At 35.8% G+C, this 23,489-nt stretch overlaps 1 protein-coding gene across 2 annotated transcripts in view; it reads left to right on the forward strand.

Moving 5' to 3' along the window:
• The window catches only part of LOC142342925 (uncharacterized), a 243,881-nt gene that overhangs the window by 75,010 nt on the left and 145,382 nt on the right, over positions 1 to 23,489 (forward strand). For both annotated transcript variants that reach the window (XM_075394607.1, XM_075394614.1), the window contains 5 exons: positions 3,011 to 3,145; positions 17,250 to 18,127; positions 18,372 to 18,540; positions 19,524 to 19,798; positions 20,227 to 20,535. In XM_075394607.1, coding sequence (XP_075250722.1) covers positions 3,011 to 3,145; positions 17,250 to 18,127; positions 18,372 to 18,540; positions 19,524 to 19,798; positions 20,227 to 20,535 — 1,766 coding nt within the window. The remainder of the gene's footprint in view (positions 1 to 3,010; positions 3,146 to 17,249; positions 18,128 to 18,371; positions 18,541 to 19,523; positions 19,799 to 20,226; positions 20,536 to 23,489) is intronic.

The following is a 23,489-nucleotide window of genomic DNA, read 5'->3' on the forward strand; positions in this document are numbered from 1 at the left end:
TTGTTTCTTAGCCTTATTCAACTCACAAATCTCACATACATCTACCGAACTGTCGCTGATACGCATTCCTTCAACGTGTTCAACTAGTCTGCTAAGGTCCGTAAAGTTGTTATGACCCAATCTTTTGTGCCACATTTTCAAGCTACTGGAGAGTAGGCAATTTTCCTTGCAAGTGTTATCAATCTCTTTATAGTCCCAAATGAACAAATTTTTCTCCTGCCTAAATGGGAACTCAACTCCGCTTTTGTCAATTATACTTAGTTCTGGTCCTATCAAAACTTCAGCTCCTGCTTCTCTAAGTTTACTAATTGACACTAGACTGTGTGAATTTTCAGGTATAAACAAGGCATTCTCCAAGATAATTTTTGTGTTAACCTGATTGCTATCCTTAACTAAAAATGCAACTGTACCTCGGCCACAAATTTCAGATTCTGTTTTGTTTGCATTCTGTACTTTGCCCGAGAAACTATCATCGATATCGATGAACATTTCCCTGTTGTTTATCATGTGACTTGTTGCCCCCGAATCTAGCACTAGTCCTAGTCCCTCATCATCAACTGGGCATAAAAAGAAACTGAAGTATTCTTCATCTTTAGCTAGATTCTGTTTCTCACTTCTAACGCTTCGCCTGGCATGACTCTCAAACTTTTTATTCCTACACTCTGTAGCTATGTGTCCAAATTTATTGCAATTGTAGCATTGAATTATTTTGCTGGTACTAGGCTGTTGGTTATTAGGCTTCCGGTTATTATTTGAGCGACAGAATTTTGCAATATGTCCAAATTTGTTACAGTTATGGCACCTCTTCTGCTTTGTTAGGAAAACACTTTCACTTGCGTTTTTCCTATTACTCTCTATTCTTTGCTCAGTGTCGAAGTTGATCAGATCTCGCTTCAACTCATCAAGTGACTTATCCTCACTACCGTATTTAACAAGTGTGACAAAATTATCAAATTCGTTTGGCAGACCTTTCAGTAGAATTGATGTGAACATTTTTCCACTCAAACCCTCGTTGACTTGGTTAAGGTTAAATTGTAGTTCTTCTGCTCTTGTTATATACTCAATTAGACTTTCGTCGTCTCTTTTAACAAGGCTAGTGAGTTCGCTGACTAATTTTTGTAATCTAGGCCTCTCAAAGCTACGGAATCTCTTAGTTAACACATCCCATGCTTGAGCCCCATCTCCTTTATATGGCCTAAGATAAAGAACTGACTGCTTGTCCAGCGCCGAAACAAGCTCATACCATATTTGCATTTGTTTTTCTTTGAAAATTTCTCTCCCTTTATCTATAGCTGCGTCTTTTTCGGCTCGTGAAGCGTTAGGGCGTGTAGAAGGGACATAATCTTCAAAAGTGCTACTACCATCAAGTACCTTGTACAACTTAAGGACAAAAATGCGAGCTTCAAATTGCTCCGAAAAGTACAAAAAGTCTTCCTCTTTCCCGCTGAATCGGACACGTTCGTTCTTATTACTCATATCTTGTCTAACAAGTCTATCAATTCAAAGCAAAAATTAGTCTCTAATCAGTTTATCAATTCAAAACTTTTTCACTTGTTACTTTCATACAAAAACCAACTTTTTGGAGAACTAGGATTGAAAGGTCGGCAAACAAAAGGTCCTACATGCACACACTACCCTTTTGTCTGTGTCATTACTGGTCACTGAGAAACGGCCAGGCCACGTCCTTACAAGGTTCGACTGTAAAAGGATCCTCTAGGTCGGGTGTTATCCTTAGCGGAACCCAGATTGCAATAACTTCACAGACTCAAGGGCAATCTCTACATGTTTCGCCCCTCATTAGCATGACTATTTCTCCAAAGTTATATCGTTTTTCAATCAAGTTCAACCATATTTATAGATTGTTTTAAGTTTTGCGCTGCTCTACAGGTTTATTACAATGTTTTAAAATCAAAAACTGAACGTTGTTCAGCAAATCAGCGCCTTTTCAAAAATTGAACAATGTTCGATTAGGTTGCGCTTTTTCAAAAAAATGTCCGAACGGTATCCGGAAATGCACGCGCGTCACAACCAATAAGCTACCTTTTAGGAAAGTAGCTTTTTACAAATTTAGAACAATTAATGTTTTCAATCTTGGTTTGGCACTTTGCCGGCACTCCTTCAAAACTAGGGTCTGGAACTTCACCCTGCTAATCCTTGCTAGCTACTCTTTTCGGACTCTTTGCTCTCTCTTTTGCTCTTTTTTTGGCCTTGCTCTCTCTTTTTGCTCTCTTTTTGGACTCTCCTTTGCTCTCTCGTTTGCTCTCTCGTTTGCTCTCTCGTTTTGGCTTTCGTCTCTTTGGCCCTTTCTGGTCTCTTCGGCAGTGTCTTGTGCCTTTGCTTTTTTTTGTCTGTTTTTGTTTGGCCGCCTTGCAGAAAAATTTTTGTGTGCAGCTGTGCGTTTGACTGGGCACAGTAACCTGATAAGTTGTGTGTTGATGAGAGCGAGAAGTATTAATCAATGTTTCAATTGGCGGCAAGATTTGTTACGAATCAGTCGGTTTATATAGCATTATGTTCCCGCAATCATAGCTTAATGGTTGTGACATTCCCAACTCGAACTGTGACTTTTAAATCAAAAATCGGAAAGTATCGGAAGTCATTCTCGACTTCCTTCACATTTTTTTCATCTGGCGATCATTTTTTGTTTCACATTTTTCACGCCACATAGCTGAAAACAGCAGTTTGGTTCACGTGTTCTCTTCGGCGCTTCTATGTTTTGAGTTGTTTTTGAACCAAAACGAAAGCTATTGAAAAAATTGTTGATCTGAGACGATGGCAATACTTTTTGGCATTCAGTGACACTATTCGACGTTCCAAACTTTTACGCGCACGATTACCAAATTTTGAAATTCTTTATAGAGAATTAAATGGTTGCCTTGTTTAAGACTTGATTAGGTTCAGCGTAGATAAAATAACAAATCATCCTTGACGATGCATTTATTCATAATATTGAACAATATACATATGCAGGGTTGTTTCTTCCTCTCAAAATCTGTGGTATACCTTTCAGCTTCTGGCCACCTTCCCAATGGTGAGTGACGGAACACTGCCGTCGGAGTGGTCTTTTGCGAGGACTAAGTTCGAAGCTGGATCTCGTGCCGATTTGATAGACCGACTATGCTCCTTTGATGAGCCCAATTTTAAGGTAATAGCCCTCTCTCCTAACTCATGTCTGCCAATCAGGTTTGCATATAACACGTAGATCATTTTTTTAGTGCATTTATTAATTTCACGCTTGATTGTTGATTTAATTACAGGGAATCAAATATCGGATACAAATAGAGTCCACCTGTGAGCTCTCCGCGCATGATCACTTTTTCTGTTTTTGTAAGTCCGTCTGAACGAATTTCTGCTTTTTTGCTCTGCTAAAAGCATAGCACGATAAGAGCCGGGACTGGCCATCACAATCCGTTGTATAAACATTCATTGCATAAACTGTTTTGCCTGAGTTAATTTTGAAAAAGCGAAAAAAATGATTGCAGTATAATTTTTACAAAATTTCAAAAAGGGAAATTTTTTCAGAGTCCGGATCTTCAGACCAAATCCGCAATTTTTCTTTGGTACCATTTAAAAGTTTGTGGGATACAGATTTCGGGTATGTAACTTTAATTCATAAGACCACAAGAAATTTCTCATAATTTGGAAAGCCTAACTTGTTTGAGTATAAGTACGTATCTGTGGAGTTGATTTCTGGTTGGTGCGGAAGCGTCCTCTTTTTTATTGTTAAAATTTTTTCTTTCTAGATACTATTGTAATTGAAAAATGTAAAGACTAATCAATTTCATGATATGTCATTGAAAATTGATAGCTTTTTTGCAGTATTAATAGCCAAAGCTGTTCCTTTGAAAGTCCACCTTCAGCCGTGATGTAGCTGCCCAGAAAATACGATGATTTCCCTTAAAACGTTTGGAAAAACCTCAAATCGTTTTTCTCATTTAATATTGCTTTATTTAGTGTACGACATTACTTAAATAGCACTTTTAGCATAAATTTCATATCAGTTTTTCGTCTCTGTTTTCCGAATAAACAAACCTTATTTAGCCTAAATTTGCTTTTGTGAAATTCGATATTAATTACTTAAGATTTCTTTGTGATGCCGAAATTTCCCATATACTGAGATTTGAGGAAGTCCTAATCAGCTATTAGTGTTTTAAAACCGCAATTAGTAACTCTAGGGACTTTCATGTAATTATTTACCTATTAAGTTTTCTCTAATTTCTGCCTAACTAAAATGTTAAAATTTGTCTTTTAAAACAGTTACAAGTGAGAGTATATGACAAACGATTGCATGATAATTTACCCATTTCAAGTTTTACCCAATGCTATTTTAACGTCCTAAAGTACGTTCCTTATAATAATTGATATGTTTTCCCCCTCTTTTTCACTGATCGCCTTATTTAGTGCTATATTTGCTGTAATCTCAAGGCCATATATAGACTTCGTTTTTTTGCCTTGTTAAGATGAGAAAATATATATTTACTTTATTAATATCCTGTAAACTTTCTCAGATATATTTGTTATGAAAACCGCTTAATTTTCTTTTGTTATTTGATTTACCCATAACGCAGGAATTTGTGATAGAGCTAACCTGTTTTTATTTACACTGTACATTTTACTATGTTCATCTTATTTGCCCGGCACGTGCCACCACGTGCCAGAAGTTCTTTTTATCTTGAGTTAATCTTGATGTATTTGTACAAGTGATTACTCAAATGTAAATACGGCACCCAGGACTTAAAAAGTATTAATGAGAGCGACACAACCAAAATTGTCAAGTTGAAATTCAGCAGTCAAATAATTCAGTCTCAGATAGAAATCTTTTTCTTCAGTGAAAAAACTTATAAATGTTGGCCCTGCTCCGAAGCAAAATTGAAACCGCTCTGGCCCTGAACAATTAAACACGCGAAAAGAATAATTTAAGCGACAAAAGCTATGCTACTAAGTAGTTAATTAAATTAGCGAGAAACATTACTTCAACAAACTCAATACAATAATATAGCCAGACAAAAGCATATTACATGGTGACAGGAGTTTAGATAGCTTTTTCAATTAGTTCCTTCCAAAAAATTGTTTATCTTTTAAATCTTCACATTTTTCTAATGCCAATGTTATTCAAAACATTACTTACTAATTTGTTTGATTGAGATGAAGTTAGACAGCTGCACAAATTTGACTTAGCACTCGTTTCATACGGAAGTTTCAGCACTGGAAATACCTCCGCAGAAACATACTCTATTTTTCCTGAAGATAAATTACTCACTATTCTTATTGTTGGATTTACAGAAGACTATAAAGACAGGCTCACTGCAATAGTATCATTCGAGAATCAGTACTATTTCAAATCAGCAATTAAGCACATTAAAAGGGAAAGGCATCTCGACTTAGAAAGACTGAAATCTCAATTAATATTCGAAAGCGGAGATTCTAACTAAAATTAGTACTTTATAATACACCCAATATCAATGTCTCAACCAACTTTGTTTACATTTTATAGCAGCGTTTTTTATTTTCTTTTTCATTGCTAATTATCTGATCACAGCTTTCTTCGCCTACCTCTTTATGACAGACAGCGCCATTAGTTTTTCCTTTCAATTATCAATAGTGAATGCATCAGAGATTGTAGCATAAAAGAGAGGTGACGCCCAATGACATAGTAACAGCACACAGGGACACATACTCGCAGAACGAGAAAGTGAAACTGCTCAATTGGTAACAAAATTGAGTCAACCAGGAAACTGCGAGTTAGAATACACAAATTTGGGTGCTAAAGTGAAATGCCTTCCCACGACTTATGTAATAACCAAATACTCCCTGTTGTTAATAACTGAACTGCCGCTATTCATATCATTTTTTGGAATATGTAGACTGTAACTACATACAATTCATTAGCCCCCAAACTAACAACCTTATTACGTCAACAGTCATTAGTGCATTTGTTTCTGACAAAATAAAACAATTCGTGCTTCTAACTCGAAATGCTATTGATAAACGCGAGCTAATATTTACCCCCAAAAACTTGCGACAAAAAATCCGTGAATTTTCTAAAGTTAGACATCTCATGACCCATGGCTATGATATCGATTTAGATGATTTTGAAACTCCCCTCATCGTAACTTCTGAATAATTGCTTTCCCAGCCCATTCAGATTATTATCTTCAATTTAGTTCAGTGCAGTTTCAAAATTATAAGAAACTAAGATGGCCGCTAATGCCCAAATAACAGTAGAACCCTATAGCGGAGCCGAAAATCAAAGTTTCCGCCAATTCGAGCACCTTTTCCCAGGTGTCGCAGCAATCCCTAATAACCAACAATCGAACGTTCTACAACTTCACCTCCGAGACGCCGCGTTACGATACTTTCAAACGTTGCCCGAAGCAACCAGAAATGATCTTAAATTAAGCCTCACAGCACTCAGGGACCACTTCGCTAATCAAGATCTTCAAGAAGTTCATGTCCTTAAATTAGAACAGCTACGATTTGACCCAAAAACAGACAGCCCAGAAAAATTCCTAGTGAACTTACAAACAAAGGCTCAGCGTGCCTACCCAACGGCAAATCGGCCAGGAGTTGCAGCATTGGCGCTTCCAGGAGATGGACGAGCAGGTGATAGAGCAGAGCACGCATGTTTTGGTGGAGAAACAGCCGCACGCGCTGCTAGATTAAAAGCAGCGGAGGACAAAAACGAGCAAGTGAAGCAAATTTTCATTAAAGTGATGCCTGGATGGCTGAGATCAAAACTGATGTAACAACCACCAGCCACGCCAGTAACTGACCTCTGCACCACTGCTAGACAACAGATGACAATCAGAGACACGTGCAGAAAAGATGACTACCCTGAAGACGGATTCAATGAAATCAATATTGCAGTGTCCGAGTTATAATACACAAATTTTGGTGCTAAATTAAAATGCCTTCCCACGATTTATACAATACCCAAGTACTCCCTGTTGTTAATAACTGCCACTATTCAAATCACTTTGCGGAATATGTATACTGTAACTACATACAATACATTAGCTCCCAAACTAACAACCTTCTTACTTCAACAGTCATCAGTGCCTTTGTTTCTGACAAAACAAAACAAATCGTGCTCCTAACTCAAAATGCTATTGATAAACGTGCTTTATTAATATTTACCCCCAAGAACTTGCGACAACAAGCCCGTGAATTTTCTAAAGTTAGACATCTCACGACCCATGGCTACAACCCGTGTTGCTGGGAAGTGGTGCCGTAAGAACCTATTTTTTTGCCCCCCTGGCTCAGGTTGAGCGCTGCCTCAACCCTTGCAGTTGGGAGAAACTATGTTTATTTATAAATCAAACTTCAATATCACCAAAATTGGAAACCAACTTATGAAATTCGAATGAAAATTTTTATTATAAAATGAACAACAACTCAGTATGGTAGTGTCAACTAATGAGGCAAATATTAGTAGAACAACACAGGGGATCTATATTGAACGTCACTTGGTTTGAATTTCGGCTGACAGTACACATAACTTTTCTCACGATGAAAACATTAACTTGTTCATTTCTTTCTCTTTTGTTCTTATTTTCTTAAATTATTAATAAAGAGACACCAACTAAATATGAAGCGCTTACTAAAGTAATCCTTTTTCACAAAGAATCACAGATTCTACTCGCAGAGAAATTCGTCAACGTCGAATTCCTAGTTCCTTTCACCGCAATATGATTTTGTTATGAAACAGAAAATTGAAGATAGCTGAAAAAATTAGCAACCATGTGAACAGAACCGTCAATTATATGCCCGGTTAATTTCTCAGCGCCATTTAACTCATCTAATAAACCTTTAAACTTAGATTGGGCGCTCTTAAAAATTACTAATGAAACAAAAGCAGCAGAAAAAGAGGTTAAACATATGCGCAACGTTAACCTTTAAGTCCTGAAGAAGAAAACGGTCAAAGAAACAGACAAAAACGCGCAGCTCCAGTGGCAAAAGTTGCGTCAGATTTTGTACTCGAAGTTGAGTCAGCGAGCAAAGAAGAGTTCTTTCTTATCTTGCATGAAATAGTCAAAGTTTCCGAAATCCAGCAGGAAATGCAAGTTAACCAAAATAAAAACTGGAAAGTAGTACAAGCTCAATTCGACATTTTCGAGAAAAATTCCCACTTATTACGAGATTGTTCACAAATGCTCTTCTCAAATCAGCAATTTTGATACTCATTGTCCTCCGGCTTCATCGTTATCAATTTTATACGCAGACATCAAAAGTTACCTTTCAGCCTTATATCACTATATTATAAATTTATCAAACTCGATCCCCTTTTTGTTAGATAAACTATTACCAATGTCTTTGGTACCCTGCAAATCATTAATAGCTGTCTTAGATTCTGTTCATGATAGCCAAAAACGTTCAACAGATCGTTTGTCATTGGCAATACCCATGAAGGATCTCATGTCATATAACGCCAAACTCGTTTACGAAATCGCCACCGTTGAACAAGGATTACTTTTGACTCTAGCAATACCTCTAGCATCCAGTCAAATTTCTTGTCACGTCTATTGTGCGCACGTTGTCCCGATGCCCCAACAGGATCCTAAAGATGCTCTTCAGTGGATCATCGAAGGTCCATACTTGGCAATTTCGCAGTATTCCATAGAGACGACTGCATTGACCCAACAACAGCTCGATAACTGTCTAGGATCTTCAACTTATCGTATATGTCACGAAACTATGGAGACTCATCTAGCACAATCGTCTTGCTTAGCAACACTCTATTTTCACACGCCATTGCACTTTCAGTATGCCAAACAGAAAAAGTATTGCTCCCAACGCCCGAAACCGCCAGAAATCTCGGTTACGGGATTTGGCTAATCATGAGAGCAAAGCCCTTTACGTGGAGAGAATATAGTTTGAACGATGCCTCGTTGCCTACTAGTGAAGAGAAGGAGGGATGTCGACTTTGCATATAAACTCTTCAAAGTGGAATCCAATTGATCAGGAAAAACATTAAAATCCGACCGGACCTCTCGAGTTGCCAGACAATTCCAGCAACTCGAATCGATGTCAAACTTGCTGGCCCTCTTCAACACTTGATTTCAACGTTACCTGAAATTGAGAAACTTCGTTACTTTACGTCGAAACAGATGCTAATATTGAATTGTTTCAACAATTGAGAGTAGAAATGATCAGTACAACTGATACTCTCCAACAAGCCGATTTAGACAAAATAGCAGCCCCTTTGGTCCACAAAATGCAACTCCTGAAGCCTTCCCTGGTTGATAAGTTAGAATCTTATGTTCCAATAAAGTTTTCTTTTACTCTGACTAATATAGTCTTCATTGGAAATCTTCTTCACATTCTAGTTATTTATTTTTATCATAAGATCATAATTTTCCAACGAATAACCCTTAGTTTTATAAAAATTCTCCGATGGAAAAATCCCTCTCAAACCAGTTGTTTCGGTTTCAAACAGCGAGTTGACCAAGATGCAATCCCTTGGCCACAAAATGAAAATTTTGATGACTATCGAGGGAGAAAAAAACATTGATAACAATATCGATGTACGTCTACTAAAGATCGAGGAAGAAATTCAATACCTTGAAATATGCGCTCTTAAAACAACAACCGGACCGAGAGTCGATCTGCGTGCAACTAAACAAAAGCCCCATTTGCTTATTAGACGAACTAAATTGACATTTTCAATGAGCCCCAACCAAATGAATCCCGAATTTCTTCAACAACTTAATAACGATTCTATGGAAACTGACGAAAACGCAACAGAAACTTAAGGGTGGCTCCCTATTAACATTTTTATCTGTGTATTCTATCAAAATTTATATCTAAATTTTTCATTAAACGTGGGTAGTGTAACGTCCTAAAGTACTTTCCTTATAATAATGGATATATTTTCCACCTCTTTTTCACTGATCGCCTAATTTAGTGCTATGTTTGCTGTAGTCTCAAGGCGATATACAGACTTCATTTTTCTGCCTGATTAAGATGCAAAAATGTATATTTACTTTATTAATATCCTATAAACTTTCTCAGGTATATTTGTTATAAAAACCACTTAATTATCTTTTGTTATTTGATTTACCCATAACCCAGGAATTTGTGAGAGCTAACCTGTTTTTTTTACACTGTACATTTTACTATGTTCATCTTATTTGCCCGGCACGTGCCACCACGTGTCAGAAGTTCTTTTTATCTTGAGTTAATCTTGATGTATTTGTACAAGTGATTACTCAAATGTAAATACGGCACCCAGGACTTAAAAAGTATTAATGAGAGCGACACAACCAAAATTGTCAAGTTGAAATTCAGCAGTCAAATAATTCAGTCTCAGATAGAAATCTTTTTCTTCAGTAAAAAAACTTATAGCTGTTGGCCCTGCTCCGAAGCAAAATTGAAACCGAAAAGAATAATTTAAGCGACAAAGGCTATGCTACTAAGTAGTTCATTAAATTGGCGAGAAACATTACTTCAACAAACTCAATACAATAATATAGCCAGAAAAAGGTATATTACAGCTATTGTACCCAATGCCATTTTACCCACGGTCATTTTACTCAATGCCATTTTACCCAACCTGCCATTTTACCCAATGTCAACTTACCAATGCTCTTTGATCTTTTCATTTAACTATCCGATGTTCGGTTGCGATAGTTTCATTTTTAGTCACACGTGCCATTTAAATATATACGAGACTTTTAATAAATACATATAAACGGGACTTTTTAATAATTAAATATTTTCTATGAAATATTGTATTTTATTTTTTTTATACAGCGATGCAACTTTGGAAATGGACATAGTCAGAAGTATCACTTATGTCTCCTTTGAAAATCTCTAGGTCACTTGTCACTAATCATCTTATGTGATAGGATGGTATAAAAAAACAAATAAAATCAGAGTTCAAAAATGTTTGGAAGTTTTACAATAACAAACAGCGTGAATTACATATTTGCGATTTGCTGTCCACTCAAAATAGATAGGTTACATAAACTTCATTTGTTATTGATAAAGACTTTAATCAACGACACTAGACGGCAAGACGATGAAAATGACAACAAAAACGGCCAGAACTCAATTTTCTTTTAAATTTTTTTCTTATTAAATATCATCACAGGCATAAAAACTTCTAGCTATTAACTCAAACTATAAAATAGGTTATTTATTGACACGATGGCCAGCATAACACTTTTTTTAAACACAGGTTGTGTTAAAACTACAGAAAAAAACAATTAATGTACTCGAAACTAAATAATCGCTGGATTTTTACCGGAACAAAACATCTGATAGTGATCAATACCATGAACTCTTAAGTAAAAACGGTAAAATCGGTTCAACAAAACTTTGTTACAACTTCAACGGGAACCTTTCAGTATTGAAAATCACTGAAAGAAGAACAAAAATTGCCCAAATATCACAAAATGTTTAAAAAAAATGACGTCAAAGTAAAAACCTTTATTTACGCACAGACCAACTCAGTCAATAGTTTCTGTGTGCCATTAAATCTTATGCAGTTTCTTCAAGATAATTTGCTGGAAAGTAACGAAAATAAAGCGAAAGCAGAAGCCAAATAACCGCACATGACAAATAATATCGCTCTAAAAGCCGAAATGTTTATTTTTAAATCTATCTGTTTAGTTTTAAAAAACACTATGAGACTAATAGTAACCAGTTTATCACTTCATGGCTACTAAGAAAATAAACATTTGAAAAATAATAACACAATGGACAAAAATTAACCAAAATCAAGAAATCGACCCTAAATGTGAACAAAATCAAAGTTTTTATCATAAGATCAAAATTTTCCAACGAATAACCCTTAGTTTTATTAAATTCTCCGATGGAAAAATCCCTCTCAAACCAGTAGTTTCGGTTTCAAACAGCGAGTTGACCAAGATGCAATCCCTTGAGCACAAAATGAAAATTTTGATGACTATCGAGGGAGAAAAAAAACATTGATAACAATATCGATGTACGTCTACTAAAGATCGAGGAAGAAATTCAATACCTTGAAATATGCGCTCTTAAAACAACAACCGGACCGAGAGTCGATCTGCGTGCAACTAAACAAAAGCCCCATTTGCTTATTAGACGAACTAAATCGACATTTTCAATGAGCTCCAACCAAATGAATCCCGAATTTCTTCAACAACTTAATAACGATTCTATGGAAACTGACGAAAACGCAACAGAAACTTAAGGGTGGCTCCCTATTAACATTTTTATCTGTGTATTCTATCAAAATTTATATCTAAATTTTTCATTAAACGTGGGTAGTGTAACGTCCTAAAGTACTTTCCTTATAATAATGGATATATTTTCCACCTCTTTTTCACTGATCGCCTAATTTAGTGCTATGTTTGCTGTAGTCTCAAGGCGATATACAGACTTCATTTTTCTGCCTGATTAAGATGCAAAAATGTATATTTACTTTATTAATATCCTATAAACTTTCTCAGGTATATTTGTTATAAAAACCACTTAATTATTTTTTGTTAATTGATTTACCCATAACCCAGGAATTTGTGAGAGCTAACCTGTTTTTTTTACACTGTACATTTTACTATGTTCATCTTATTTGCCCGGCACGTGCCACCACGTGCCAGAAGTTCTTTTTATCTTGAGTTAATCTTGATGTATTTGTACAAGTGATTACTCAAATGTAAATACGGCACCCATGACTTAAAAAAGTATTAATGAGAGCGACACAACCAAAATTGTCAAGTTGAATTTCAGCAGTCAAATAATTCAGTCTCAGATAGAAATCTTTTTCTTCAGTAAAAAAAACTTATAGCTGTTGGCCCTGCTCCGAAGCAAATTGAAACCGAAAAGAATAATTTAAGCGACAAAGGCTACGCTACTAAGTAGTTCATTAAATTGGCGAGAAACATTACTTCAACAAACTCAATACAATAATATAGCCAGAAAAAAGTATATTACAGCTATTGTACCCAATGCCATTTTACCCACGGTCATTTTACTCAATGCCATTTTACCCAACCTGCCATTTTACCCAATATCAACTTACCAATGCTCTTTGATCTTTTCGTTTAACTATCCGATGTTGGGTTGCGATAGTTTCATTTTTAGTCACACGTGCCATTTAAATATATACGAGACTTTTAATAAATACATATAAACGGGACTTTTTAATAATTGAATATTTTCTATGAAATATTGTATTTTATTTTTTTATACAGCGATGCAACTTTGGAAATGGACATAGTCAGAAGTATCACTTATGTTTCCTTTGAAAATCTCTAGGTCACTTGTCACTAATCATCTTATGTGATAGGATGGTATAAAAAACAAATAAAATCAGAGTTCAAAAATGTTTGGAAGTTTTACAATAACAAACAGCGTGAATTACATATTTGCGATTTGCTGTCCACTCAAAATAGATAGGTTACATAAACTTCATTTGTTATTGATAAAGACTTTAATCAACGACACTAGACGGCAAGACGATGAAAATGACAACAAAAACGGCCAGAACTCAATTTTCTTTTAAATTTTTTTCTTATTAAATATCATCACAGGCATTAAAACTTCTAGCTATTAACTCAAACTATAAAATAGGTTATTTATTGACACGATGGCCAGCATAACACTTTTTTTAAACTCAGGTTGTGTTAAAACTACAGAAAAAAACAATTAATGTACTCGAAACTAAATAATCGCTGGATTCTTACCGGAACAAATCATCTGATAGTGATCAATACCATGAACTCTTAAGTAAAAACGGTAAAATCGGTTCAACAAAACTTTGTTAAAACTTCAACGGGAACCTTTCAGTATTGAGAATCACTGAAAGAAGAACAAAAATTGCCCAAATATCACAAAATGTTTAAAAAAAATGACGTCAAAGTAAAAACCTTTATTTACGCACAGACCAACTCAGTCAATAGTTTCTGTGTGCCATTAAATCTTATGCAGTTTCTTCAATATAATTTGCTGGAAAGTAACGACAATAAAGCGAAAGCAGAAGCCAAATAACCGCACATGACAAATAATATCGCTCTAAAAGCCGAAATGTTTATTTTTAAATCTATCTGTTTAGTTTTAAAAAACACTATGAGACTAATAATAACCAGTTTATCACTTCATGGCTGCTAAGAAAATAAACATTTGAAAAATAATAACACAATGGACAAAAATTAACCAAAATCAAGAAATCGACCCTAAATGTGAACAAAATCAAAGTTTTTATCATAAGATCAAAATTTTCCAACGAATAACCCTTAGTTTTATTAAATTCTCCGATGGAAAAATCCCTCTCAAACCAGTAGTTTCGGTTTCAAACAGCGAGTTGACCAAGATGCAATCCCTTGACCAAAAAATGAAAATTTTGATGACTATCGAGGGAGAAAAAAAACATTGATAACAATATCGATGTACGTCAACTAAAGATCGAGGAAGAAATTCAATACCTTGAAATATGCGCTCCTAAAACAACAACCGGACCGAGAGTCGATCTGCGTGCAACTAAACAAAAGCCCCATTTGCTTATTAGACGAACTAAATCGACATTTTCCATGAGTTCCAACCAAATGAATCCCGAATTTCTTCAACAACTTAATAACGATTCTATGGAAACTGACAAAAACGCAACAGAAACTTAAGGGTGGCTCCCTATTAACATTTTTATCTGTGTATTCTATCAAAATTTATATCTAAATTTTTCATTAAACGTGGGTAGTGTAACGTCCTAAAGTACTTTCCTTATAATAATGGATATATTTTCCACCTCTTTTTCACTGATCGCCTAATTTAGTGCTATGTTTGCTGTAGTCTCAAGGCGATATACAGACTTCATTTTTCTGCCTGATTAAGATGCAAAAATGTATATTTACTTTATTAATATCCTATAAACTTTCTCAGGTATATTTGTTATAAAAACCACTTAATTATCTTTTGTTATTTGATTTACCCATAACCCAGGAATTTGTGAGAGCTAACCTGTTTTTTTACACTGTACATTTTACTATGTTCATCTTATTTGCCTGGCACGTGCCACCACGTGCCAGAAGTTCTTTTTATCTTGAGTTAATCTTGATGTATTTGTACAAGTGATTACTCAAATGTAAATACGGCACCCAGGACTTAAAAAGTATTAATGAGAGCGACACAACCAAAATTGTCAAGTTGAAATTCAGCAGTCAAATAATTCAGTCTCAGATAGAAATCTTTTTCTTCAGTAAAAAAACTTATAGCTGTTGGCCCTGCTCCGAAGCAAAATTGAAACCGAAAAGAATAATTTAAGCGACAAAGGCTATGCTACTAAGTAGTTCATTAAATTGGCGAGAAACATTACTTCAACAAACTCAATACAATAATATAGCCAGAAAAAGGTATATTACAGCTATTGTACCCAATGCCATTTTACCCACGGTCATTTTACTCAATGCCATTTTACCCAACCTGCCATTTTACCCAATGTCAACTTACCAATGCTCTTTGATCTTTTCATTTAACTATCCGATGTTCGGTTGCGATAGTTTCATTTTTAGTCACACGTGCCATTTAAATATATACGAGACTTTTAATAAATACATATAAACGGGACTTTTTAATAATTAAATATTTTCTATGAAATATTGTATTTTATTTTTTTTATACAGCGATGCAACTTTGGAAATGGACATAGTCAGAAGTATCACTTATGTCTCCTTTGAAAATCTCTAGGTCACTTGTCACTAATCATCTTATGTGATAGGATGGTATAAAAAAACAAATAAAATCAGAGTTCAAAAATGTTTGGAAGTTTTACAATAACAAACAGCGTGAATTACATATTTGCGATTTGCTGTCCACTCAAAATAGATAGGTTACATAAACTTCATTTGTTATTGATAAAGACTTTAATCAACGACACTAGACGGCAAGACGATGAAAATGACAACTCAATTTTCTTTTAAATTTTTTTCTTATTAAATATCATCACAGGCATAAAAACTTCTAGCTATTAACTCAAACTATAAAATAGGTTATTTATTGACACGATGGCCAGCATAACACTTTTTTTAAACTCAGGTTGTGTTAAAACTACAGAAAAAAACAATTAATGTACTCGAAACTAAATAATCGCTGGATTTTTACCGGAACAAAACATCTGATAGTGATCAATACCATGAACTCTTAGGTAAAAACGGTAAAATCGGTTCAACAAAACTTTGTTAGAACTTCAACGGGAACCTTTCAGTATTGAGAATCACTGAAAGAAGAACAAAAATTGCCCAAATATCACAAAATGTTTAAAAAAAATGACGTCAAAGTAAAAACCTTTATTTACGCACAGACCAAATCAGTCAATAGTTTCTGTGTGCCATTAAATCTTATGCAGTTTCTTCAATATAATTTGCTGGAAAGTAACGACAATAAAGCGAAAGCAGAAGCCAAATAACCGCACATGACAAATAATATCGCTCTAAAAGCAGAAATGTATATTTTTAAATTTGTATCTGTTTAGTTCTAAAAAACCCGATGAGACCAATGATAACCAGTTTATCACTTCATGGCTACTAAAATACTGAAATCTTAAAAATAATAACACAATGGAGCAAAAATTAACCACAAACGAGAAATGGGCCCTAAATGTGAACAAATTTAAAGTGTAATATCAAATAATCACAACCACTAATTTTCAAACCTCTATAACTCCTTTAATAAAACAAATATTTCTCGAAAAAAAAGCACTTTGGTTTTCTCTTCACAACTCTGTACTATAAATATATCGATCGTTGAAATATTGACTGGTTTCAAACAAAAATAATAATAAATTGAGCAAATAGTTCTTCTCCGCCCTCCCCCACTAAATGAATTGAGGTCGGAACAGTAAGTTCTATTGGTTCACACATCTGTGTTTCCCAAAAGTTCACGTCGTATTTTCTCGAATAGTATAATCTTTTCCTTGTTTTGTTTTATTTCAAAAGTTGGGCCTACATAGCAACCATGCTCAGATTTTTCAATAACTGAAGCCAATTTAATTCTTAAAACCGTTTAAGGCAAACAACATTTCTGGCCCTAAAATTCACTGTTTCGTCAAAAAAATATTTTTTACTGTGCCCCTTTATCGACGCATTTTAGCTGTCATCTGTCTATTTTTAGGCCAATAGAAGTTGGTTATTTTTATTTAAAAATTTTAATTATATTTTCAAAAAATGAAATTGGAATTTCCTGAGAAAAAAAAGAAGTTCCCAGGGCTTAAGGCGGCAGCAATTTTTTTAAATCAAACTTTAATTCTTTCAACAAATTCAATTATTTTTTTGTTTCAGCTGGCAAAACAGTGGATACAGCTTAACCCTAACATATCGGCTGAAGTGAGGGAGCAAGTCGAATTCCTCTCTCTTGAAAGTCTGTGTCGAAAGGGACACATTTACAAGTTCCTCGCTTACTTGGGATCATTCAAGTGTCCCATATCAAAAATATTTGTCACAGCCCAGAAAATGATAGAATCCAATGACAAAGTTTCCAATACAATAATTATTGTAAGCTTCTTGCTTGAGAAAACGCTGACAGACGAGGACGGCGGGTGGAAGTTCTCAGAAATGCAAATCGATTTGCTGAGGAATCAATTTTTGTCCTTGCTTTTTATCAAAGATGTTAGTCAAGAAACACAGCATAAGTATTTGCATATCATTCACGATCCTTCGCTAGTTATTCAGCAACTTCTGATGAATTGCGAGCTGAAAGCGCTGGAAGCGGCTTATGTCAAGCTTCGTAACGTTTATACTTCCTCCACGCTAGCCGAATCGCAGTTTCTGGGTCCTAAATTTATGCAAGAAAACACGCTGGAACAATTGCAGGAAGCTATTCCTCATTACGCTAAAATGGCTGTCAAAGTTGACAATTTTTTGAACGCGCGAAATCACAACATGCGAAAACAGCTGAGTGAGTTAGCAGGTAATAACCCGGACATGATCAGTTATGCGGACAATACGTCGTTGAACATGAGTATTGCGCCTGGAAATGAAGACTTGGTGAGTGTGACAGGTGAGAGTTCAGTTGGTATTGGGGCTCTCTTGGCCGATGATGATTCTGGACGAAACGTGCAGAGGGATACCTCAAAATGCTACATTTGCAACTCTCAGTTCGGCTTTGTGATGCAGAGGAAGAACAAGTGTAGGACCTGCAATAGATTTGCATGCAGCAGGTTCGTTCTTGATTAATGAATTGATTTTCCAGGTTACACTCATGCATTACGTGGTTTATACAAAATATATTCCACCATCTTTTATATTTTATTGTCATTTCTGCAGATGATCTTTCTGATAAGTTAGTATAAATGGAACAACTGATTAAACGATTTTTTGGCAATTTAAAATCTGAAACAGCTTATCATTCAGTCTGCAACGTTGTTTGGAATAAACGTGACTAAAATAATCCTGTGTTTGAAGGTGTGGTGACTCGGTAGAGGTCAAAGGTACAAACACTTGGCAGTGGCAGTGTGATAATTGCATAACTAAAGGCAAAAACCAACTGTCCTCTGACAACAATGGCGTCAGCAGACGAGCTGCGAGCAGGCGTGAACGACTATTCGAAAATGACACTTTTGATGACAATCAGGTCTAAGCAACCTTTCATTTCATCTTTCTTCACAGTTTAAGAATTAGAAAACAGTCGGCAATTATCTGCCTAACAAATATAGTGTTTCTTTCAACTAGCTGTCGCTTTAACATTTATTTCTCCTGGTTTCGCAAACGTAATTAGATTCCACGAAATATATTTGTGAGATAGGTTGAGGAATTTCTTATACGAGCTCGATCAAATGTGGCGTGGGAATGTTTGCAAAACGCAGACTTGTCAAAATTTTGGGTTTTCCACTTTGTAAGGATTACTTGTATTTTGGTCAACAATTAGAGCAATGCTATCAAAAGGAGCGTTTATTGCTGGCAGTATAGACATACTTAAAATAAATGGCAATAAATTCACGGTTTTCTTCAATACCTGTTATAGTAATCGAAATAAATGCCGCGATTGTCAATTGTTGTCCGTTGTTGACCGTTGGGCACAGACTTGAAGAGCAACTATGCTCATTTTGTGTCCTAATTGGATTGTAATTGGATGTGATGATTTGGAATGTTGTCCAATACTATCCAATTGAATTAACTATTCTATTCCGTTGTTATGGGGCAATTTACCCAATGCCATTATAATTCTGTACACTTTTTAGCTGTTAGATTACAAATTAGCTATTTGTATTCCAAGCTTGTTTTATCATTCTTCGGGAGGGGGGGGGGGGGGGGGGGTAATTTGATCTCATGTTTCGATGTGAGGCATGGTCAAATGAACTAGTCTTACGCTTGGTAAATATACTTTATCATATAATAAATTAGGCATTATTATGTTAAATAGCCTTTCTGATAAATTTAACAATAATGTAAAATAGTAGGTGTTTTATGGGTTTTTCGGACCATTGGTAATTTTAACAATGGGCATTTTGCACTGACGCCGTTGTGAATTTTGCTGATTTAACTATAATCGTAATTGTGTCGTGAGTTTTTGTGTGTCATTGTTATATTGCTTATTGTGATATGTATTGACTTCAGGTGACGCATCAACCATTTTGGAAGTTGCCGAGGGAAAGTGAGAGCGCGAGGGAGATGATAAACGAGTTCTTTTACGTGGCAGCCCCCTCTCTACCCCTCCTCAACAGCATACTGGACTTGCATTACAGTCCGATAGAGGTGGTGGGGACTCTATGTGAACTAGTGACGTCATTCTCAGCACAATTGGCCGAGACTGCATCTAGGCGGAGCAGAGATAGAGATATGGCGTCATTGGATAACAGAATGGCTATGTTTGAACATATGATTCTGTACAGGTAATTGTTTTTATAACATTTCGTTTACCGATTTAAATATATGAGAACTTACTTCTCGATGGCCTTTTGTGCTAGGAAAACATTTCGTTCATAGGTTGTTCGATTCAAAGCTATTTTTTCTCGGAAAGTAAGCGTGTATCTCGGGAATGTCTCGAAAGTAATTTCATTTAATTACTTTTTGAATGTATCACGCAAGTAGATTCGGCCTATAACGTCTGCTGTGAATGCCTCTCAAATTTTTTGAGCGCGCGGTTTATTGATGACACGCCTTTTGATGACTATTATCTATTCATTTTTCTCTCCGAATAAACATTATATCTGATGACCGCTTTTATCTTATGATCAGTTTTCCATTTTTGGCGCAACTTGAATTGTTGACATCTGGTAGTATCAGGCGCACCGATAACTTGTTTTTCGTTTTTGGTCAGATCAATGAAAAAGATGTTAGCTCGTGCTGAAGAAAAGTTACAGAAGGCAAGCGAGGAACCCTCTGGCGACAATGTGCGTCGCTCCACTCTAATGAATGCTGGGGGAGGGGGCAGTGGAGTGGGGGGAATGTCCAGAACTTCCAACATGAGGAGAGCCTCCAGTGTCAACCTCTCCCAGATAAACTTCCCGGATGTCGAGAAACAGGTGTTGGAATTGAAGTGTGCAGTGGATGTGCTGGACATGCTGATTGCGATTGATTACAACCCCCTGCCCAATATAGAAGAGATGCAGATACCCAGCTTCAGAAGGTATTAGCTGAAACAAAAAATCTCATTAAATTGAGGGATCTTTTCCGTTTGTGCCCCCCAGTACGTTATGCGCCCCCCCCCCCCAGTTACAGAGCACGTGTCATTACAAAATAAATCATTATGTAAAAATATGGCACGTGCGTCGGGGGGGGGGGGCAAATAATATGCGCCCACTAAGCTGGGGGGGGGGACCAACGGAAAAGATCCAAATTGAGTAGCACTCACTTTAAACACACTACTGAGTACATTTTTTCTGCATCTCATATGTAGGATCTTTTCCGTTGGTGCCCCCCTCCCCCAGCTTAGTGGGTGCATATTATTTCGACCCCCCAGACGCACGTACGTGTCATATTTTAACATAATGATTTACTATGTAATAGCACGTGCTCTGTAACTGGGGCTTGCATAGCGTACTGATTTTCTTTAATGTTTCATGGCTTGATGAGTTGAAACCCCACTCTACCAAGTTGGAATATAAGCATATATGAATTTTTGCACATTTTTAAATATATGTATTAATTGTAATGGCTGGTACCACCTCTATCTGATCAGGCCATGAAAGCATTATTAGCGCACCAGTTTGTTCACGCAATGTGATCAACAAAAATTTTGATCACGTGGAGAAGATAAAATAGTTCCGATTAGCTTTCTCTTGGTTTTACCATTATTGTGTAAAAATTGGGACCTTTTTTCATGCCTAAAACAGGAATTTGATGTATATCATTTTCAGAGATTTATCAAGTGTTATCTTAACATCGTTTCTCATTGTTGGAAGTTAGTTTTTGCTCTGTTTTTAGTAATAGTTGTAGGAGTTTTCCATTATTATCTGAAATTTGTGGAATCTGTTTCATAACTGAACAAGGAATTTCATTGCCAGTTTCAGAGATCTAAAAAGTGTCATCTGAGAAGTTTTTCAATGTTGCCAGTTTTTTTGTTTTTTTTCTGTAGTAATATTTGTAGGCGTTTAAATTTTGTCTGGGATTAATGGGAATTTTTAAATGTTTTTTAAAGCAATAATTCATCCATTGGCTCTAATAGGAAAAGTAATCAAATGTATGAGAAATCTTGTTCATTCTTTAACTGACTTTTGCTTAGTAGTCTACATAGGAAGTTTTTAAAGTAGTGTTTTATGGCGCTCTCCTTCGTCTTTAATAGCTGTAGAAGTGATAGTTGAGCAAGCTCTCTTTAATCTTCCTTTGAAATAAATTTGCTTGCACATTTTTGCATGCTCTGACGTTAATGAAAGTATTTTCTCCGAAACATATAGAAAGTAAAAAAGGCTAGTGAATTTTGTCTGTTTTGTGCGTTTTATGTGTGCATTTAAGTTTTCCATACGTCATTTTAGCTGGAGTGAGAAAACAGATCTTTGTTGTTAGAAAAGTTGCTCCTAGATTAGTCCAAGTTTTAAATTTATGTTTTTACAAAGTGATTTCTTTGCCATATCATGACTTCTTCATTTGCAGTTTTTTGTGTATATAGTTGTCTACCCTTACGGGGCAAATAATGGATTTCTCAGTTTTGTCAAGATTATTCACGACCACGCTTAATTGTTTTCAAATTTTGTGCTTTATCAATTACATTGGTCCTGCTGATCTTTTCAATTCAATTTTTTTACTAGCAACTTTTCTTCCGATCGTTTTTTTTCTTCAGACTAATTGACTGTTTGTCCTGAAGGACGGGATGAAAAGTTAAAGCCCTGAAAGCATTAAGTCACTGAGTGGTTCTGTTAGAGCCTTGCACCTTGCTAGTTTCCAAGTGTTCCTTTTGGGGAAACTGTTGAGGAAGGTTAGGATGTGAAGGTTATCTTTGACACTCCTCACTCGCCGCCAACCTCCCCTCTCCGCTAAGCCCAATCTGCACCATCACTGGGCCTACGCACACTGTACGCCCTCATTGACTTCATTTCACCAGTGTTTTCCCCCGCGCACTCCCTTCCCCTTGCTTCAACCCATCCCACTCAATAGCTTAAACTAAAGCTAGCTTCTCTTAGCAGCAGCTTGCTACTAAGAGTTTTGAGGGTGTGTGGAAATTGGTGATGGAAAGCGAATTGAGCTCAAATTTGTGTATTGTTTGGTGTATTTGTCGCAATTTATTACAAGGTTTGTTTTTTTGGGGCTAGGGTGAAAAATAATTAAAATTTTTTATCACTCTTTTCCATGCTATTTGTAACCCATTTTTATGCGTCACCTTTGTACACGTATGAAGTATCCAATAACTTCGATTGTGTCAATTAGAGCAGCGTGAAAGAAAACCTAATTGGTGAATAATGCCGGAAATGACCTCGATACTAGGCAGTTTCTCAATCGCCCATTTCACTACTTATAGTTAAGCCTTTGACATGGGTCTCATTTAATTACTAATAAATTTGCTAATTACATGCTCGAAAGTGCGGAATGTTACGTTTATCCGTGAATTCCTGTGACAAAATTCATTCCTTTTCCACAATATAATGTCTCATTTCCAGGATTTGAGTAACTAATTTTCAACGTGAAAAATTTTTACACATAATTAAAATTAGTGACTTGTCTCTAGTTTCCACAAAACGCCAAATTTTTCGAAAATGCCTTTTCGGAGACTTGAACGTAATGAAATTTCTATAACGGTCCTTATTTGGTGCTCCATTCAAAGCATTTTTGGGACTAATTTTTGACTCTTTGCAAATTCGTTTTGATCATGAATTAGTTTGGTGTCGAATTTATCCATTACATTTAACTTTCTAAGGCAATTCCAACCAGAAACAAAGATTTCATTCAATTTCAGATAGTTTAAAGTTAAAATTGGCGCATAGTTGGTGTTAGTTTTTTCGTTCATCTGTGTTCTTAAATACTGCAGTGCTGCATGTCTATCCCGTCTGTGTTCTGTTTTTGTTTCACAGCTGCTCTTACTTTTATTTAAAAAAACTACAATTTTATTAAGCCGATGTGCCCATTTTTCAAAACTACATGCATACTTTT

This window comes from Convolutriloba macropyga, chromosome 1, assembly GCF_964194025.1.
Source record: "Convolutriloba macropyga chromosome 1, txConMacr16.3, whole genome shotgun sequence".
NCBI classification, from domain to species: Eukaryota; Metazoa; Xenacoelomorpha; order Acoela; family Convolutidae; genus Convolutriloba; species Convolutriloba macropyga.